This window comes from Neophocaena asiaeorientalis, unplaced genomic scaffold, assembly GCF_003031525.2.
Source record: "Neophocaena asiaeorientalis asiaeorientalis breed wild unplaced genomic scaffold, Neophocaena_asiaeorientalis_V1.1 scaffold45, whole genome shotgun sequence".
Taxonomy (NCBI): Eukaryota; Metazoa; Chordata; class Mammalia; order Artiodactyla; family Phocoenidae; genus Neophocaena; species Neophocaena asiaeorientalis.
The window spans coordinates 9,811,636-9,832,977 of NW_020174642.1; the positions used below are offsets into that span (position 1 = coordinate 9,811,636).

The window sequence follows — 21,342 nt, forward strand, 5'->3', positions numbered from 1 at the left end:
AGACAACGCGGGGGTCCTAGGGCGGCTGCCACGTTCCTAGGTGCAGCAGTGGTACCGGCGCCAGCAGCACTGCCGGGGCCAAGTGGTCACTGAGCAGAGGGCTCTCCCAGGAAGAAAAGAAACAAGGAACCCAACTAACCAACTAGTTAACAGTAGTCAGGAACTTTCATCACATTGCCAAGAAATGTGTGCTTGCCATTTGTCCCCAAGCAGAAAGTGAAAGAAATCATAAAGGCTATTTCCAAACTTTCAGAGTACCTAAGTTGCTTATTTATTTCCCCAATCCAGAAGCTAGTTTAGGGTGGCCACGCTGCTTGCCTGGTTATGAACAGCGCCGCCCTACATTCTCAGAAGCCCAGAGGAGGGGCCACAGCTACCCTAGCGTCCTGCTTGAGAACGGTTAGAACGGAATCCGGAGGCAGGTATTGGACAACACGGTCCTGGGCTCATTTCATGAAGATCTATGCTCTCCAACGCAGCCCCAGATTCAAGAGCCCTCCGGAGGCAAAAAGCCAACAACAACTGGAACTCTGATAAGGGGAGGTGACCTCTGTGTTGACTTTGACCTTGAGAGCCATGAGGGGCATGCATGCCACCTCCAGGACACAACTGACAAGGTCAGACTCTACAAGCCAAACCCTGACGTGCAGTCTGGGCCGGTCCCGGGACACGCACGGGGTAAGGAATCCACGACACGAGAAAGCCAGGTCAGGAAGATCCTGGTGACCCTGGACAGCACCCAGGGAGGCGGCCTCACCTCGGTGCTTGAAAATGACTCCTGACCCCGTGGAGTGCCACTGCAGGTGCCTCCCAGGGGCAGGGCCAGGGGCAGGGCCAGGTACCCGGTTTTAGCAAATCCTAGGGGCTAGAGCAGCCTGGTGAAAAACCCAGGGTCTCTCCAAATTCTTTCTGCCCCCTTTACTATCAAAATAAAGAAAGGGCCATCAAGCCCAGTCTCCCTCTGCAAATATCCCTGTGAAGATGCAAACCCTCTCCTGCCACCAGACCCCGCGTGCAGCCATCCGTCACTCCCGGAGCACGCCCCAGAGGCTCCACGGGCCACCATCACCCAGCCAGCCTGCAGTGACTGAAGAGGGGTCCCGGAAATTCACGTCCGCCTGGAACCTTTGGGTAGGGTCTTTGCAGAGGTAACCAAGATAAGATGGGTCAGACTGGTTGAGGGTGGTCCTAAATCCAGTGACTGGTGTCCTCATAAGGAGAGAACCCAGAGACACAGGGAGAGACCTAGGCAGGGACGGGGTGCTGCAGCTACTATCCAGGATCGCCAAGGGTTGTCGGCAACACCAGAGCTGGGAAATCCGCATCTTGGACTCCAGGCTTCCAGACTGTGAGACAACACATTCCTTTTGTTTTAGCCCCGGTTGTGGTGCTTTGCCTGGGATGCCTCACGGATACCTCCCTCCCTCTCTCACACTGCCACGTGAGCCCACCGGAAGCAGCTCCCAAACTTCCGCCACGATGCACACGTGGGACAGACCAGAACCTCCCAAGCCTGTACGGAGCTGTCTCTAGCCCACGGTGCTCATAATAAGAGGGATCATCTCCTTGTCAGAACCCTGTTGTTCGGGGGTCGGAAGGAAAGTCAGTGTCAGCTTCTCCCTGCCGCAGGAAGTAATCTTCGTGGCAGCAACAAGCATGTCTGCCCCGGGCAGGACCAGGTGGAGCCGTATGAAAGCCCTGCTCTCCCAGGTCGTGGTGCCACGTGTGAGCCACTTCACGTGGTCCCTCAAGGTCAGGTGGTGAGGATGAACACCCCGAGGACCCACAGCGTGGGTAGAAAAGATTTAAATTCATCGGCCCCCTTCACGAGGTGATACCCCCGACCCCAGGTCAGCAGGACACGCATTCTGATTTGCTTTTCCAAAAGCATGTGGGTGAATCGCACGTGACTCCACTAGGCCGTTCTCTGACGACACATGCTACACAGGCACACACGTGCGTATACACACGCGCGTGCACACACACACCCCGACCTCCGGGAAGAGGCTGCTGGAAGGCGGCCAGCACCGGCACTGCAGCCAGAATCCGGGTTCAAACCCTGATTCCGTCACTCTTCGCACTGTGATTCAGGGAAGCTTCCTTAACCTCTCCGTGCTCCGTTCCCTCTGCCCAAACCCAGGGGCCACAACCTGACCCCCAGGGACCAGGTGGGTGAGTGACGCGTGTGAAGCCGCAGAGCTGGGGGCAGAGCTGCCCGCCAGCAAGCGCCTGGCTTGGGGCAAGCTCTTCTAACGGTTTCTCGGCCCAGATATTCAACCAGCAGACCTACAGACCCACCACGTGGTGTCAGGACCGAGCCCTCAGTGCTCCCCACGCCCGCGGGCCTGCCCGGCCCGACTCTTCTCACTAACACCGGGCTGCTGCGTGCGGCCAAGGGGCCGTGGGTCCCCGCGGGGCGGCAGGACGGCAGGCGCGCTGGGGACAGGGGCCCCCACGTACCGTGGAGCCCAGGGCAGGCCTGCCTCAGCATGGGCTTGTCCATCCTCTTGGCGTAGAAGGCCGCGTACCACACGCGCAGCTCGGTGCCCGGGGGAATGTCGCGTGAGGTGGTGAAGTACACGTCGCTGCCGTGCTGGAAGGCCGTCAGGTTCTGGTGCCCGGGCTCCGCGGCCGGCCGTACCAGCATCATCCAGTTGCAGTCATCCTCGTTGGAGGTGTCGAAGCACACGGGGTGCCCGTCCTTCTGGAACACCTGGGGGTGAGCGCGGCCCGCCGAGGGGCCGGGGCGGGGGCTGGTTATCCACCGGTGTGCGTGTCAGCGTGTGTGTGTGTGTGTGTGTGAGAGAGAGAAGGGGGGCTGCTAAGTGACCAGCCCGGATGGCACCACATCAGAGGCCAAACCGTGCTCCATACAGACCTATTTAGGCATTTACAGTGGTGGGAGGGCAGAGGTAGACCCCTGAACAGGTCAGGCTGATCACAAGCAGAAGGGAAGCAGGAGACACAGCAAAAGGTCAGGTGTCACCGGGAGACCCTAGTTCTCCGCATGGCTCAGGTGGGAACTGGGACACCTAATTTCCACCTGTGGCCCAGGTGGGCACCCGGACGCGTGCATTCCGCTGCACGGGGAAACCTGAGTTCTGCTCCTAGGCCAGGAGTTATCAGGAGACCTGAGCTCTATGCGTGGCCCGGCTGGGAACTAGGACATCTGAGGTCTACTTGTGGTCCAGGTGTAGAACCTGGACACTCAAGTTCTAATCAGTTTTCAAGTGGGCATGAAGGCGCTTCTTGGGTTCTACTCCCGGCCCAGGTGTGTCATCAGGACACCTCAATTCTAGGCATGGCCCAGGTGGGAATCAGGACACCTGAGCTCTACTCCAGTTCCAGACGTCATCGGGACACCTGAACTCTATACCTGGCCCAGGTGTCATCAGGACAGCTGAGTTCTACTCACAGCCCATCTGGGCATCAGGACACCCAAGTTCTTTTCCCGGCTCTGTTGCAAGTATGGTCAGTGACTTTAGCAAAGTTCCTCAATCTTTATAAGCTGTGCCCTCATCTGCGAAGCAGCACCACTGCTTTATGGATTAAATGCAAGCAGGGCCCAGGGGGAGAAGCTTGAAAATTTTGAAGTTCAAAGTAACCACATGGAATAGGGGGTTCCTGTCCGCCATTTTCTGATGCAATCATTGCTTCCTCGTTGTAGGAAGAAATCTCCCCCCTCTCCTGGGCTTTTCCTGTAGGGGCTCCCCACTGCTAAGAGCTAGAGGCCCCCTCTGAGGATGGAGCCCTCGGAAGCAAGAGGAGGGGGCAGAGGGGTCCACCAGGTGCCTAGTGACCCTGAGCCGGTGCGGGAACTGCTCCCTTGCCCTCCCTCCACGGGCATAAAGCTGCCCCCAGCACCCAGATAACCAACGCTGAGCCTGTGCTGGAAACAACTCAATACGAGACACAGACCTTCAGAATCTGAGTCGCTGAAAGAAACCATAACAGGCACAAAGGACTTTTTCAAAGGGGCCTTGGCCGACCTCGGGCCCATAGCGATTACGTGCATCAGCCCCAGGCCTCTTTAGCTCACTCCTTCACGTAAAATAACGTCTCTTTCTTTCCTTTCTTTGGAAACAAATCAAGTGCCTTTCCCTCCGCTCTGCTGTGCTGAAATCTGCCCTGTAAACTCAGTTCTCCAAGGACTGGCAGAACTCCGCTGTCACCTAGATCACCTCTGTCCTGAAACACGTGGGTCTCTGCTAAGGGTCTCCAGGAGAGCTCACCTCTCGGGGTAACCATTGCCCGACCAGCACCTGTTCCTCTCTGTTTATTTACAGGTGCTTTTGAAGGCTGGCTGAGGCTGGGGGCGTACTGGGTGCGGGGACAGAGCTGTGACTGACACCCACGTCCCTCGCCTCACGGCGCCTCCATGGGTCTCACTTTAAGTGATCCAAGCCCTCCCACCGATTTCCTTCCATTTTGTTTTTCTCAGTGTCATATAAAAGCTGCCATTTTCCAGCCTGATGTGCTTTTCAGAGCTGCCAAATTTTGCACTGGCCTCTCATCAAGGCCTCGACAAGACACCTTCCTTTCGAAAGAGCCTTGCAAAGTATCCTACGCTCTGCACCGGTGTGAAAATACTAAAGCACCCCTGCAAAAACACTAACGCACTCCTGCAAAAATCCACAGAAAGCCCCCCCCCTCCTAAAGCCTGCGCTGGGGGTCTACTCTTGCAGATGTTTTAAACAGACTCTCTTTAATGTCCTGCAAAATACTAACTTAACTCTGATGCTCTTGTGATATAAAAACAAACTAAAATAAAATCTGAACATCGTCTTGGAAATTCAGCAGAACGATAAAAGCTGTTTCTAAGACATTTATGAATCACCGGAGCTCAGCGGGCATTGCCCCATCTGCACGAGGAAGGTCACAAAGCAGGGGTTCTGCCTCCCCCACTGGCCCCAGCTTTTACCTTCAATGGAAACGCAGACTCCTTCTCCCATTTGGCGACTCTCCTTGACTCAAATGGGCCAAACTGTGTGCGCTTGACGAGTTGGGTCACAGCAAACACCCCCTCAGCTCCATCTTCCAGGCGTCTGATCTCCAGGTTGGAGGGAAGGGACGACCTAGAAATAGAACAAAGCAAGAGACTCTCGGCCCCGGGCATCCACTGACCGAGGTGCCACCCACACCAGGGGGCAACAGTGTTAGGGTGACGGAAGAGGTCGCTCTCACTGGCCCCCAGAGTGGGCGATAGAGGGGCGTTGACTCAAGGATGTGTTTAAAATCCCCGCCCAGGAGACAGAGCCGATGCGTGTGTGTGTGCGTACACAGGCACACGCACGCGCACACACACACACACACACACACACACATCCTAAGTGTGGGCTTCAATCGGCCAACAGAGAGAGGAGGACCACAGAGAGACCACGAAGAGGCGCCACGTGTAAAGTACCACGGGGAAGACAAGAAGTGCCCCCGCATTCCAAAGACCAGAAAAGCATTTCCAGCCAGGCTGCACTGGGCTGGTTTCATCGAGGATGTGGCCTTTCTAAGTCAACTCAGAATATCAAGGATGGGGCACGCCTGCCAGGGGGAAGGCATGTGGGCTGGGGCCCTGCGTGAAGGCCAGGGCCAGCCTGGCCCACGTCGGGAGTGGGGCGGACCCCCAGGGCGCCTGGAGCACACACCCCTCCCAGGAGCGAGCAGCGGGGCTGAGACAAGGAACCTATCATAGAGGGACTGATGGCTCCCACGGGAACTTTGTGGGCGACAGGCAACCACTGAAGGTTTTGGAAGAGAGCTCATCAGATCTGTACTTCAGGCGAAATTAGTAATCTCTTGCTTTGTGCAGGGAAGTAACAGTAAGACAAGGAAATAAAGAGGCTGGGAAAACCAGCTGGGCGGCTTCTAGGAACTGCGTTGATTAGATGACAATTTTGGTGCCACTACATGCCGGGCCCTAAAACAGGTCACAGCAACTCTCCAAGGGGTAGTTATTCTCTCCACTTCACAGATGAGGCAACTGAGGTGCAGACAGGAGCACGTCTCGTCCGGGTTCAAACAGCTACTACGTGGTAGGTGGGGCTGTGCCCCTCCCCCCCAGGGAAACGTGCACTGGCAGAGCCACGGAGCCCCCTCACCAGATCTAGGTGCTCGTCCAGAAGCTGCCACACCTTTGCCTGGCTGCCCGCATCCCCGCCCCTTGCCCACAGTGGGCGCCTGTTAGACGGCAGGCCTGGGCTCGGACCACAGGGGAGACTGAACAAGCTCGGCCATGGTGGTCAGCGCATAAACCGACCCAGCCCATCAGCTGAACCAGGAACTAGATAAAGAGACATTGACCCTGAAGTGTCTGCAACAAGCCTCGGCTCATCGTGGCGGCAGGAGACTCAGCTCACGGTGGGACGGAGATTTCGGACGGCCTCAAACGTGAGGACAGCCCTTCTCACGGAAGTCTCTCCCACTTCTTCTTTTGCTGTTCCCGCCCCCCTTTTCGTAGACACCCAGGCCACCAGGCTCTTGCAGCAGGTGACATGCTGAAAACCCTGTTTGACAGGCAGGACGATAAAAGCAGCTCAAGATGGTCACTTACCTTGCCCTGCTTAACACAAAGGAGTCTTTGACCATGACCACTGGGCCCAGCTCGGGACATTCAGAGTCGTGGTACTGGCTGCAGTCTTCACACCCTGCAAACAAACATCCCAGCGTCAGAGGGGGCGCTGAGTGGGGAGGGAGACACCCACAGAGCATCGCGAGGCCTGGGGGTAAGCGACAGTGCTCCCCACGAATGCAAAAAGAGCGCAAGGCAGGACGTGCGCCCCCAGGAGGAAACCCTGCTCCACGACATGCTGCAAAGTAGGCCAAGCCACCTCTATGGGGACGGAGGACAGGGGTGTCCCCAGGGAACGAGCGTAAATGAAAATTCACCAACTTAACCTGTTTATCATAAATCTAACATGTTGTGAGCCTCTTTCGAAAACCTGGGGTTACTTATCTGAGTCAACTGCCACCCCTGCCGAGTGCCCTTTGCCGGGAGTTCTCAGACAGATGCTCCTTTTAAAACGGTACCCAGCAGCACATTTCTCGTGTAATAAATCGCGGTTCTTAAGACAAGTAAGACCACGTCTAAAGGAGAGAGCTCTTCTCTACTACAGAAACCAAGCGTGGACGTGGCTTTGCCTTCCATGGTGAGGATGGGCCACGGGCCACTTACAGATGAACATGATCTCCTCGTTGCCATCTTCAGCCATCACCGCCACCTGTCAGGACAGAGCGCTGCGTTAGTGATCAGCTTTGGCCAAAGGCATTTTTAAAACTGAAGTGCAGTTGATTTACACCGTTGTGTTAATTTCTGCTGTACCGCAAAGTGATTCAGTTACATTCTTTTTCAGATTCTTTTCCATTGGCGTTTTTTAAAGACAGTCCCTGCTAATGGCCCCCTCGAGCCTGTGTAGGGACTGACTGACTTTGTGCTTTTTAAGAAACTTTTTATTTTATTTTATTGGTCCTGCCACGTGGCTTGCGGGATCTTAGTTCCCCGACCAGAGATTGAACCCGGGCCCCTGGCGGTGGAAGCGTGGAGTCCTAACCACTGGACCGCCAGGGAAGTCCCTGACTTTGTGCTTTAAAGGCAACAGGCAGCAGGGTCCCCTTTATCATGGGTTCGGGTGGGGGCCTTGAAATGTTTTCTAACCGAGAATGATGCTTTTTCATAAGCCACTGATGTGAATGGCTCTGAATTAGGATGTTTTCGTGAACTCAGGCTTTCATCTTTCATATCAACCATCCATTTCCAGTTGTAAAATGAATACACCGCTATTTTAAAAAGCCCGTTTTCTCACTGCCACTTCTATTTTTTCCTCCCTCATGGGACTATGACTTCCTCCGGGGCAATCACATCACACGTGACCTCCATTTTCTTCCACCTGCCAACCTGTGCGTGACACCAAATTTCTCTCGGGGGGACTAAGCGCCTCCTGACATCATGGAGGAGGGCTCGCCTGCCCTCCACAAAACCTTTATCACAACCGGTCACTTCTATCTCCCATTCAACCTTGAGGTTCACCTCCATAGCGGGCAGCTGTGCTCAGGCCCCCTGCATATTCGTGGGCGATCTGAACATGTTCAGATGGGGCCTCAGATTCCTGATCTATAGAATGGAAATGAAAATGCCCACCTCATGTAGTTTTGGGGGGAGCATAAAGTGAGACACACCCCGTATGTGCCACTCAATGATCGTTCCTCTTCCCTCCCACCCCTCCATCCCCAATTAAGCTAACTCAACACGTCCTTCCTGCATCCCACTCCCAGCCAAGCCCGAGTGTATCACTAGGTACCTTTCTGGGGAAGTACACAGGCCGGCCGCTCCATGAATGCCGATGCCACACGCCCTCTGCCCCATTTCCACCCCGGGAGCTTGCGAAGAAAGAAGAGCAGACAGATGCAAAGTCCAAATGAAAACTGATTTGCTGAATACATGATTAGTTGAAAGGTCCACCACAGAAGAGTGAATTAGTTACAAGGAAACAAGGCAGAGAGATGGCGTTTCCAATTTGCCCCTAAAATGCCAAGGATCAACAACCAGGGCATATTTTTTCCCCAAACACAGCACAGTTTTTTCTGTTCCTGGGGACACCCCTTTACATTACAAGATGCCTCATGTGGCCTCAGCACGTTTAACTTGGTGTTTCCTGGTTGATGGGCTCCACAGGTGGGGTCAGGGGCCAGTCTGGAACAGGGGCAACGGCTGGTCACGGAGCAAAAGGAGAAGAGGGGCGAAGAGGCAGAGGAAACACGTGAAAACCCGCTTTCATGAGCTGCTGAGGTGCCCCCAGGAGCTTGAGAGCCGTCCGCCCATCAGCAGGAACCCACTCTACCCACCAACACCAGCTCACGGTCAAGGAAGTTGTACAAGAACAGTGGGCTCTTAAGGGAGCCCTCAAACTGCTTACAAAGCTGGCAGCATCGGAGGGTGCGGACAAACGGAACCGTTCTGGCCTTCCCCGTGGCCCAGTGTGGCCGCCTCCCCTGTGCCTGCCTCTGGTCTGGCCTCTCAAGGCTTCCATGTCTTGGCTACTGTAAATAGTGCTGCTGTGGACACTGGGGTGCATGTATCTTTTCAAATTAGACTTTTCTCTGGATATATGTCCAGGGGCGGGATTGCTGGGTCATATGGTAGCTCTATTTTTAGTTTTTTAAGGAACCTCCATACTGTTCTCCATAGTGGCTGTACCAATTTACATTCCCACCAACAGTGCAAGTGTTCCCTTTTCTCCACACCCTCTCCAGCATCTGTTATTTGTAGACTTTTTAATCATGGCCATTCTGACTGGTGTGAGGTGGTACCTCATTGTAGTTTTGATTTGCATTTCTCTAATAATTAGCGATGTTGAGCATCTTTTCATGTGCCTGTTGGCCATCCGTATGTCGTCTTTGGAGAAATGTCTATTTAAGTCTTCTGCCCATTTTTGGATTGGCTTGTTTGTTTTTTTGTTACTGACTTGTATGAGCTGTTTGTGTGTTTTGGAAATCAAGTCGCATCGTTTGCAAATATTTTCTCCCACTTCATAGGTTGTCTTTTCGTTGTGTTTATGGTTTCCTTTGCTGTGCAAAAGCGTATGAGTTTGATTAGGTCCCATCTGTTTATTTTTGCTTTTATTTCTACTGCCTTGGGAGACTAAGAAACCACTGCTATGGTTTCTGTCAGAGAATGTTTTGCCTATGTTCTCTTCTAGGAGTTTTATGGTGTCATGTCTTATATTTAAGTCTTTAAGCCATTCTGAGTTGAGTTTTGTGAATGGTGTGAGGGTGTGTTCTAACTTCACTGATTTACATGTGGCTGCCCAACTTTCCCAACATCACCAGCTGAAGACACTGTCTTTTCTCCATTGTATATTCTTGCCTCTTTTGTTGAGATGAATCGACTATAGGTGTATGGGTTTATTTCTGGGCTCTCTATTCTGTTCCATTGATCCATATGTCTGTTTTTGTGCCAATACCATGATGTTTTGATTACTGTAGCTTTGTGGTATTATCTGAAGTCTGAGAGTTATGCCCCCAGCTTTGTTCTTTTTCCTCCGGATTGCTTTGGTAATTCTGCATCTTTTATGGTTCCATATAAATTTTAGGATTATTTGTTCTAGTTCTGTGAAAAATGTCACAGATAATTTGGTAGGGACAATTAATCTGTAGATTGCTTTGGGTAGTATGGCCATTTTAACAATATTAATTCTTCTAATCCAAGAGCATGGGATATCTTTCCATTTCTTTAAATAATCTTTTAATTTCCTTTATCAATGTTTTATAGTTCTCAGCATGTAAGTCTTCCACCTCCCTGATCAGGTTTATTCCTACGTACTTTTTTTGGGGTGGGGGAATGCGATTTTAAAAGAGATTGTTCATTTTTTACTTTCCCTTTCTAATATTTCACTGTTAGTGTGAAGAAATGCAACAGATTTCTGTTTGTTAATCTTGTATCCTGCTACTTTGATGAATTCGTTTATCAGTTCTAGTAGTTTTTGTGTGGCACCTTTAGGGTCTTCTACATAGTGTCATGTCATTTGCATATAATGACAATTTTACCTCTTCCCTTCCAGTATGGATAGCTTTTATTTCTTTTTCTTGTCTGAGTGCTATGGCTAGGACTTCCAATACTATGTTGAACAGAAGTGGTGAGAGTGGGCACCCTTGTCTTGTTGCAGATTTTAGCAGGAAGTCTTTCAGCTTTTCACTGTTGAGTATTATGTTGGTTGTGGGTTTGTCATACATAACTTTTATAAAGGAGCCTCCTGAAGTCTGTGTTGTGCTGGCAAAATCCCTCTGGTGTGCAGAATGCTTCTTTGCAGAAGGGAAGTCCAGTCTCCAGACTTCTGCAGCATGTAAGAAATCTCAGACCAAGGGGTTGTAAATAGTACTGTTGTAGGGAAAATGACAGAAAAATAGTCAAAGTGTGATATTCAGCCATTTTAACCACCGATCCTGGGGAAACTTACTTATATCAGTGGTTCTCAGTGTGGTCCCTGGACCATCAAACAGTAGCACCAGCAGCACCTGGGAATTTCTCAGAAATGTGAATTCTTGGGCCCCTCCCCAGACCTGCTGGGCTGGGGCCCTGCACTCTGTGTATTTGCAAACCTCCAGGTTATCCTGGTGCGGCTCAAGTCTGAGAACTGCTGCTTAACATTCAATCTTTTTAACACTTACATGATTACTACTGCAAAAAGCACTGGGGGACCACAGTAATCATGTCAGGAAATGAGATTTGTCATGAGGGTCAGTTAGGCTTAGACCAGGAGTATCTGTGTGTAACTTGGTGGGAAATGGGGAGCAAGGGGAGATCTGGGGCAGATGCTCTCTGTGACACCTGAGGTTTACTCGACAGCCCCCATGATTACAACTGTTAAAAACAATTCTGAAAAAGAAGACTAAAGTGAGAGAAATCAGTTTACCTGGTTCAAGCTTAATTATAAAGGACAGCAATAAGGACTTTGGTATTGGTAGAGGGATAGACACACAGATCAATGGAAATGGAGAACAGACTCACAGAAATATGCTCGACTGATTTTGGACAAAGGGGAAAAGCAGCTCAGTGGAGGAAGGATGGTCTTTTCAACAAACGGTGCTGGGGCAACTGGACATGCAGAGGCAGAAAAAAAAAAAAAAAGAACTGTGACCTCACATCTCACACAAAGATTAATTCATAATGGATCAGAGACTTAAAACATAAAACAGTAAATTTTTTTTAGAAAAACAGGAGAAAATCCTTGAGATCTAGAACTAGCCAGTTTTTAGACTTGTCACCAAAATCATAGTTTACTAAAGGAAAATCGATAAATGCGACTTTACCAAAATTCAACATTTTTGCTCTACCGAAGATGTTGTTAAGAGGATGAACAGACAATGTAAAGACCAGGAGACATTTTTGCAAACCACGTAACCATATGCAGAATATGCAAAGAACTCTCAAAACCCAATAGTAAAATTGCAAACAAGCCAATTAGAAAATGGGCAAAAGACATGAATAGACATTTCATCAACAAAAACACTGGAATGGCAAATAAGCACGTGAAAAGATGTCCAATGTCATTAGCTGCCATGGAAACGCAAGCAGAAACCGCAAGGACACCACTCCACACCTTTCAGAACGGCGGGATGCCAGTGGGGATGAGGGGACCGGGGCATCTGTGTTCGCTGGTGGGAGAAGAAATCCATTTGACGGTTTCTGATAAAACCAACACGGCCTACGACCCAGCAATGGCACTGGTGGGTGGTTATCCCAGAGAAATGAAAACTGACATCCACAAAAAACCTGTACATGACTACTGAGGGTAGCTTTATTCCTAAGAGCCTAAACTGGAAACAACCCAGAGTCCCTCACTGGGTGACTGGTTAAACAATCTAATCTGTGGTCCATCCACAGCCTGGAAAACTAACCAGCAACTAAAAACACGCAACTACGGACACACACAACCGACCTTGAATCCCCAGAGTGCTGCTGGGTGAAAAACGCCAGTCCTCAGAGGTTACGCGCCGTATGACCCCATTCACGTAACATTCTTGAAATGACAAAATTATTGAGGAGGGGACTAGAGCACTGGTTGGTGGGGGTAAAGGAGGGAGAGGGGTGGGAGGAAAGAGGGAGAGGCTATAAGGGGGCACCAGGGGGCTCCTTGCGGGGCTGGAACGTTCTGTATCTGGACTGCGTCAAGGTGACCATCCCTGCTGCCACCCGGTACTGGAGTTGTGCAAGATGGTACCACTGGGGGAAACTGGATGAAGCATACACGGATCTCTCTGTGTTCTTTCTTATAACCACCTGGGAACCTACAGTGATCTCATCAAAGTCAGTGAAATCAAATCACTGGAGTTCAAAAGCAACTTCCAGCACAATGCGTGGGAATGGTCTGGATCCTGGTGGAGATAAAGCACATATGACTTTTATCGGACCACTGGATATCTGAACACCGACTGGATATCTGACCAGGTTTTGACCATGTTAAGGAACCAGTGTTAAATGTTTTAGGTGGGTAACAGTATTGTTATTTTTAGAGTCCTTCTCCTGTAGAGACACAGACTGAAATATTTACAAATGCAATGATGTGACCAGGGTTTGCCTCGAGGTCCTACCGGTGGGGAGTCCTGGACGGGGTGGAGGGGGCAGTCAGACCCGGGCCACAGCAGTTGAGCTGGTGATGGACACGTGCGGTCGGCCGTTGCCTGCGGGTCCACTGTTTTGTGTGTTCGTACTAAAGCTATTTGTAAATGGTGCCGACACACTCTTCCCAGGTCCTCCTCTTCCACTGACTCTGCATCCTGCCCCCAGAGCTGGCCTTGGACGCATGCCAAGCCCACTAAACATCTTTTTCTTCACCTCACTTGACCTCTGGGTCACACCGGATGTGGCTGATTGCTCTCCTCTCCTCCACAGCCACTCCTCTCCCAGCCAACCGCACCGAGCTGCTCTCTCGCGGCGCTCCGTCCCCTGGGGTATCCTCCTCTACCACCCGGTCGCTGTCTTAGCTCCCACGGGCTCAGCACTTGCCCCTTCTCATCCCTCCTCGTGCTGGACCCCTTCCCAGGCAGTCACACCTGCTTCTGTGGCTGCTGCTAATACCACATGGACACTGGTGACCCTACTCGGGGTCCCACACGTACACCCAGCTCCCCGGCCGCACCTCCGCCTGGAAGCCGGCGGCAGCTCAAGGCGCCCAAAACAAACTCTGGGCCACTCCCAGCTTCCCTGCCTGGTGCTCCGAGGGCCACGGGGGGCCGAGTCTGGCTCTCAGGCAGGTGGTCAGGGACCTCCTACGGCTGCGAACGTTCATCACCCAGAACTTCGATGCAGGCAGACACCCTGCCGCCACCCTCAGCTCAGACGGCCCAGAAACCTCATTGGACTGTTGTCAGTTTCACACAAATTTTCTATAAAAACACAGTGCAGTTCTACAGATCGCCTGCCGCTGGGAGTGTTCCCCAGCCTGCCGCTGGTCAAACACCACCTGGAGAGGAAAGAGAGGGTAAGACGAGCCTCCCCCACGTCCCAGCACAGACCAGCTCGATCCAGATTCCCCGGGAAACAGGTCCTGGAAGGGGAACAACACACCAAACGTGGGACAGAACACTCTTTACCACAACGATCGCTCAGATTCCAAGTCCTCAAAGTACCTCCTGTAGGTGGTCGGACAGTGTTCCTCCTTCCGAGACAGGCTTGTCTCACTCAGCATCACGTCCTCAAGGTTCATCTACGTTGGACTGTGTGTCAGAATGGCCGTCCTATTAAAGGCTGAATAATACCCCGTCGTTATTCACCTGTCGATAGACACTTGGGTCGTTTCCACGTTTTAACTACTGTGAATGAAGCCACTGTGAACAAGGGGCAAATACCTCTTCGGGTCTCTGTCTTCGACTCTTTTGGGTCCATACGCAGAAGTGGACTTACTGGATCACAGTGAGTCTACATTTAATTTTTGAGGAACCACCATACTGCTTTTCATGGCAGCTGTACCATCTTCCATTCCCTCCACACCCTCGCCAACGCTTGTTATTTTCTGGGTTTTTTGACAGTAGCTGTCCCAGTGCGTGCAAGGTGAAAAGGAACTCTTTTTTTTCGCCTCGTCGCGTGGCACGTGGGATCTTAGTTCCCCAACCAGGGATTGAACCCTGCAGTGCCCCCTGCAGTGGAAGCAAGGAGTCTTAACCACTGGACCACCAGGGAAGTCCCGATAAGGATTATTTTTAAGTGTGATCTGCAGAAGCTGGGGTTTAGAAAAAACAATCAGTTTTGAAACACTGGAAAGTGAAAACGTCACAATTTTAAAAGACACGTAGCTTAAAATAACTCAAAGAAAAAGGCGCTTTCAAGAAGGTTGTTGATGTAAGTATGAAACGAAGGTTATCGCTTGTTTGTTAATCTGGCTGGGCCTTCCCAGGCCGTCCCTGGCCTGCCTGTGTGATGGAGGGGGACGGATAAAGGACAGAGGTGATGGAGGCTGAGGGCCTGCAAGTTTGCTATTGGCCCAGATGACTTAGCAGTCCCTCCTTGTCAGTGACCAAAGCAGTGGTCTCAACAGAAATATAAGGTAAGCCACACACGGAATACTTCCTAGATCTTTAGTTTAGAAATAATTACAGGAAGTCTCAAAAATAGCACAGGAAGGTCCCCTGAACCCTTCACTCAGTTTTCCCCAAGGGTTATATCTTACATGACTATGTATATCACATACATAGTTTGAGAGCGTAACTACAGCACACTCTCAAAGCCAGGATATTGACCTTGGCACTGTGCACGTGTACGTAATTCAATGTCTTCTCATCACAGGTGTAGGCTCATGGGACGACCTCCACAATCCAGATTCAGGAATGTTCTATCACTGGAAAGGTTTCACTCATGTGCCCCTTTAGAGTCACACCCTGTCCCCTGACCATCCCTAATCTGTTCTCCAACTCTACAAATTTTATCGTTTCAAGAGTCTCATAGAAATGGAACCACACAGTATGTGGCCTTTTGAGACTGGCTTTTTTTCTTCACTCAGCGTAACGCCCCTGGGTTGTTACGTGTATCAGCAGTTCATCCCTTTGACTGCCTCACTCCACGATGTGAGTTTAACCACTCCCTTACTGAAGGAGCCTTGGTTTTGTCCCCATTTTTGGCTATTACACATAAAGCTGCTATGAGCAACTGTGCACAGGTGTGTCTGGACATAAGTTGACATTTCTCTGGGATAAACGCCCAGGAGTGTAATGACTGGGTCCTACGTGAGGTGGATGTTTAGTTTTTAAAGAAAGTGCCCCACCGCCAACGTCTGAAAGATTCAGTTTCTTGGCGTCCCTGGTAGCACCTGGTGCCACCGTGTTTTCTTTTAGCCATTGTCACGCGTGCGGTGGCACCTCACTGTGGCTTTAGTTTGCATTTCCCTCATGGCTAATGACACCGCACATCTTTCCCTGTGCTTATTTGCCACTTGCAAATCCTCTTCGGTAAACGTCTCTTCGTGTCTTTTGCTCATTTTCTAGTTGGCCCCTTCCCGTCCCACTGCCCTTCAGGTCTGACACTGGCTGCGTGGGCCTTCCTTCCACTGTCACCTGGGATTCGTTTGTCCTCTTGGGTGTGGAGCTCTTGTTCCCTGAGCCCTCGTTGCTTCCGTTTTCTTGGTTTATTCCTTTGATCTGGGGAGCACATTTTCCAGTAGTTTCCTTAGAATGGTGCCTGGGCAGTAAATCTCTTGAGAGGACTTGCCTGTCTGCAAATGTCTTTGCTCCGATCTCACGGGCCAGCTGCTTTGCCCGGTACACGGTGGTTTTCCTGAGGAAGGTTGAAAGTGAGACTCCATCGTCCTCAGCTTCCAATGCTCCAGCTGAGGAGTCTGAAGACTTTCCAGGAGGCAAACCCTCTGTATGTGACTCCCTCCCCCCAGATCTCTTAGACTGTTTTAGCTCCAGGACCCTGAAGTCTCACGGTCTGCCTTGGTGCCGAGCTCAGGCTGTGGCCCTTTCAACCCGGCTCTCCTGTCCTGCAGTCCTCAGATTTTCTTGTGTTATTTCTTTTATAATTTCTTCTGTTTCCTCTTTCTGAACCTCTTAGTTTCATCCAAGATGACATCTGTTTTTCTGACTTTCACATCTGGTTCTTTAGGAGGGATTTCTGAGCAAAGGGGGCAAGAGAGGTTTGCATTCTGCCGTCTCAGAAATGGAAGCTGAGCTAGATTGGCCTTCTCAGGCTGAGAGCTTTAACGGGCAATCATCTTTTGCTTAACAAAAAAAAAAAAAAAAAAAAAAAAGGGGGATTAAAAAAGAAAAGAGGGGAATGTGAGGCCTGATTCTTACTTAATAGGCCTTGTGAGGCAGACAAGATATTTTAAAACTAGGCACCCTGGGAGCTTTGGTGGTGAGAAGATCCTCACACGTTCTCAGCATAAGGGCGAGAGCACAGTGGAAAGAGAAACCACAGAGAACAAAGTCCAGAGAAGTCAGATGTGCGGAACAAAGGGGCCCAGAGGGATGGGGCGGAGGGGGCGGGTGGCATGGAAGCAGTGGATCAATGAACAGAATTGAAGCGGCTTGGTCAGAACAGATTTTGTAAACCTCTTGACTAATACGGCACCAAATTGCACTTAGGTTTTTGGTCACAATAAAAGGCAAACTTACTATAACTAATTAGCATATATATTTTTAAGCTTACGAAAGGCCAAAGGCCTTGAGTTACATAGCACTGGGAACCCTCCTTCCCCAAGACAGACTCTCTGTCCAGCAGGTAGGGTCCCTTCCCCCCCGACAGCGAGCAGGGAGTGACAGCTCCGGCACATCATCCCCTGCAGGCCCTACGCACGAATCACGATCTAGGGACACTCGAATTAGAACATCTGCCCCGGCCTCATCACGGTGGAAGGCCATTTATCGAGGGTTTTCTGATGGTACCTGCGATATCTCAGCACTTCAGCTGGAGAAGCAAATGGTGCTGAACACTGAGAACACGTCAAACGGAGCCCTAACGTCCAGCAGCTCTCAGGTAAAGAAAGCCGTCACGTCTGGGAAGCCCACGCTTCAATTTGCTGTAAGTTTGTGGAAACATGACCCCACAGGCTCTGGGAGACTCCAGGGGAGCATCCAGAGTTGGGCTTCCTCAGATGCTATTAGGATGAGAGGCTTCAACTGGGCCCCCACTGTGACCCTGAGCCGTCCCCTGCCCCGTGACGGCGAAAGGTTCCTCACCACCCCAAACCATCCATGACCAGCCTCCCAGCTTCCACGACCCCTTCCTCTTGTTTCCTCCTCCAGAAGCTCCCTCCACCTGCCAAACTCCTACCTAACCTTTAAAACCTAATCCAGATGGCCTCTCCTCTCCAAAGCCCTCTTGGCCACACCTGTCACTCACCACACAGGCACACTGCAGCCACGGCTCCCTGGGAGGCCCCGCCCCACCTGCACCTCCCTTATTACACACCTGTCTGTACTGCAGAGTTACGCCCCTGGATTATTCACACCAGCCTTCAACAGAGCTCACTCGTGAAAACAAAAAAGTTTTACCTGTGGCTCTAATGCCGCGCTTCTGTCTCCTTTCATTGCAAAAGTCCTGGGAAGGACCCTGGCGGCTTCTCTCCTGAATGGGAAGAACTGCCCTCATGGCTCCACCAAAGCCCTCCACCGTGTACTGCCTCCCCTTCATCCCCTAGGCAGCATTCACCCCCTCCCCCTGGAAACCCTTTCCTGCGAAGTCTCCTGGGCTTTCCATCCCAACCGCTGCTCCTCCCGAGGCCGCTCTGTGCTCCCATCTCAAGCCGCCACACGGTGGGGCAGCCCAGGCCGGCCCTTCGGTCCTTTCTCCATCCGGACCCGGCATTTACCCGCCATCACTTCCCATGCCCGAGTCCACTCAGGCCCCTGAGCCCACCTGACACGTGGTTCCATGACCGACCTCTTTGCCAACAGTCCCACAAAAGTGTTTTACAAAATGCTGTTTCTTGCCCTTCAGCTGACAGTGTAAGCTGCTCAGCCTTACTTCAAACAGCTGCAAGGGACGTAATCTCCAGCATATTATGAATATTAACTTCTTAAAATAAAACTGCTATGTGGCTCTTCTAAACACATCTATTGGAATCGAAACAACACAGCGTGATACCCACTGCCATCCGGTCACAAGGCATGTGCACAAGCTCTTCATCTGTCAGGAGGCTCACGGCACTTCTGTCTTTACCATCGTCTGTTTCCATCACCACAGATGTTAAACCCAATGTGTTATATTTGTGCTTGAAATGGCTATTGATCACCTTTTACGCATACAGATCAAATTCGTCTTGATTTCCTATGACCGTGAGTTTGTGCTACTTTCTCCTGGACTATGCTATCGTTCCAATAACTGGGACACCACTGATCAAAATGGAAATACTGCCCACACTGGTAAACAGTCACCTAGCACAGAAGCTGGGTTTAATGAGATAAATAGGACTTTTCCACCAATCCAGTCACGTATCCTGAAATTCGATTCAACTCTGTTCCTACCCTTCGTTTTTACAGATGGGGGTGCAGGAAACCCTGCTCCCACAGACAAGTAGTTGGGACGGAAGAATTCTGTTATAGTCGCCACTTAGCAACGACCACCTGCCGAGGTCTCCCATGCACCGCGATGGCCACATATTTGTGAGCTGACCACGGCCCACACCAAGACTGGGGCTGGGGGGTCGCTATTTTCTGGACAGTGGGAGGGACCCTTCCTTAGTAAGGGAGCACTTAAGGAAGGTGATGACCAGGACCACGGGCCCTGGGCAAGGGTTTCTCCCACCCGAGGGGCAGTTTGAAGATGCTGCTGGTCTACCAGGTCCTGATTCCCTGACCACCCCTCAACCTGCACACCTGTCACCTGCACCTCAGTGAATGGCACCTCCTGTCACCCCCTGTACATTCCCCACCCAAACCAGCAGCAAGGCCTGGCTCGCTCTAGAAATACGCTTTGTCCTGTCACCTCATTTCCCCTCTGCCCCACCCTGTTTCTAGGGGAACCTTGTTGGGCAGCCACGGGGTCCTCTCTAAAAAGACACAGATCCTTTGGACCCCTGCCCCAAACCCCAGTGGTGTCCGCTTGGCTCTCAGGGTAAACTCTGAGTAGAGTACAGCCTGTGCCACCCTCCTGTGCTACCCCACCTCAGCCACACAGAGCTTGCTGCCACCCCAAGGCCTTTGCACTTGCCACGCCTGCCTGTGACAGACACCCTCACCCCAGATCTCCACTGAGGGCCTCGCAGCACTGGTTTCCACTGGAATGTCACCTTCTCAGACAGACCTTCCTGGTCCCCACTGCCCAAGTGTGCCTACCCCTGCCCATCCCCCGCCTCCACCTGTCACCCTTCCTGCCTTCTTCTACATGCTCTAACCACTGTCCACCTCCCTCCCTCCAGAGCATTCGGTCTACCAGGCAGGGCCTTCTCTCTCACCCTCTGCAGCGCCCGGCACGTGAAAGCTGCTGGGTGGACGGCCAATGAACATGCGCACGCGTGAACCATGTGAGATGAAAGACAGGTATTGTCATACGTCACAACTGTGGAAAGGAGGCTGAGAAAGCATTTGAGTCCTTGCCCACAATCTCAGCCTCTCAAATCACATGTGCAAGAAACAGCTGCCTTCAGTCTCCCTTAAATCTGCAAAATGGGAGAAGCGTTCTTCCCCTGGCCTTCTACACAGACGATGATATCAAAAGAACGATACATGAGAGGTATACCCCAAGCTAACGGAGTTCTTTCTCAAATATAATTGTTCCCAGAAAAGCTATTAGCCTTGTAATTGGGGGTGATTTTTAAATTTATTTATTGGTCTTCTGGAAGAAATAACTATTCCTTCTGCTTGCAAAATCGAACATATTGTATTCTTTGTTGGCAGCTTTTCTGCAAAAATATGAATCAAAGATATAGGAGAAAAAAACTTTATACAGGATAAATCTTACTCTCTTTCCCTTTCAAAATTCAAACTATAGTCCTATTTCTTAACCATTCACCATAAGGCAGTGAGGTCAAGGAAATCCAGAGCAGCAGAGTGGAGCCCTGAAAATGTGGAAAACGTGAAAATGTCCAGGTTTGAAACAAAATACGGTGGTGTTTTGTGTGTACTGGGTGGGGGGGAGGCTAACTTATAAAAACAAAGTATCTACATCATTACACTCTCCAGGGAGAGTTCTCACTGTTGCCTTTGAAGATCTGTCACAAAACCACTTGGCTCATTTACTTTTCGTCCTTAAAAATACGTCCAGGAACCAAGCTGGGTTTCTCCAAATTTATCTGGTGAGTCCAGATTCTATGAGAGTGGCTTAAGCAAACGTGGTTTTTGTGGGTTGGCCGCTTAAATATGTACACGGGTCCACGTGTCTGATCACACACTTGTTTCTACCATTTTAATCTACCCTTGGTGGGGCAGGATGGCAATTTCTGAGCTTTTGTGGAAAAAAAAGGAAATCTCATCTACTACCTTAATAGAGATTAACACATAACAACTATAGCTATCAAAACGGTGGATATTTCCATAATGCGTTTTCACTTGTCTTCTCAAAGCTGACCTTCATCGCGAATACCCGTCCCCTCGCCAGAGGCCACATGGCCGGCTGGCCCACCTGTCCGCGCCAGGGCGGGGCCAGCGCGCCGTTTTCCAGCACAGCCACCCACCCCGAGGGCGGGCACATGTCACCTGTCCACGGATTTCACTACCTTGCCTCTGCCACCCAAGGGTTTACACAAACAGGATGCAGGGTGCTCGGGGCGGGGCGGCGGAGGGGGGAGGCTGGGCAGCCCCGTCGCCCGAATCCTGGGGTCTGCCTTGCTAACCGCAGGAGCGGGGGGTCCAGGGACCCTCCCCATTCGCCCCCGGGGGCCGGGCCCAGGACGGGGGAGAGTGACATCACGAGGCACCGTCGGC

General features: G+C 51.3%; 1 protein-coding gene across 1 annotated transcript in view; it reads right to left on the bottom strand.

Annotated features, from left to right (window-relative positions):
* PRDM15 (PR/SET domain 15) overlaps positions 1 to 21,342 on the bottom strand; it is a 70,120-nt gene that overhangs the window by 48,571 nt on the left and 207 nt on the right. Inside the window, exons 2-5 of the mRNA XM_024758436.1 lie at positions 7,166 to 7,213; positions 6,545 to 6,638; positions 4,922 to 5,075; positions 2,461 to 2,713 (exon numbers count right to left, since the gene is read on the bottom strand). Of these exons, the coding sequence (XP_024614204.1) occupies positions 2,461 to 2,713; positions 4,922 to 5,075; positions 6,545 to 6,638; positions 7,166 to 7,202 (538 nt within the window). The 5' untranslated portion in view covers positions 7,203 to 7,213. The remainder of the gene's footprint in view (positions 1 to 2,460; positions 2,714 to 4,921; positions 5,076 to 6,544; positions 6,639 to 7,165; positions 7,214 to 21,342) is intronic.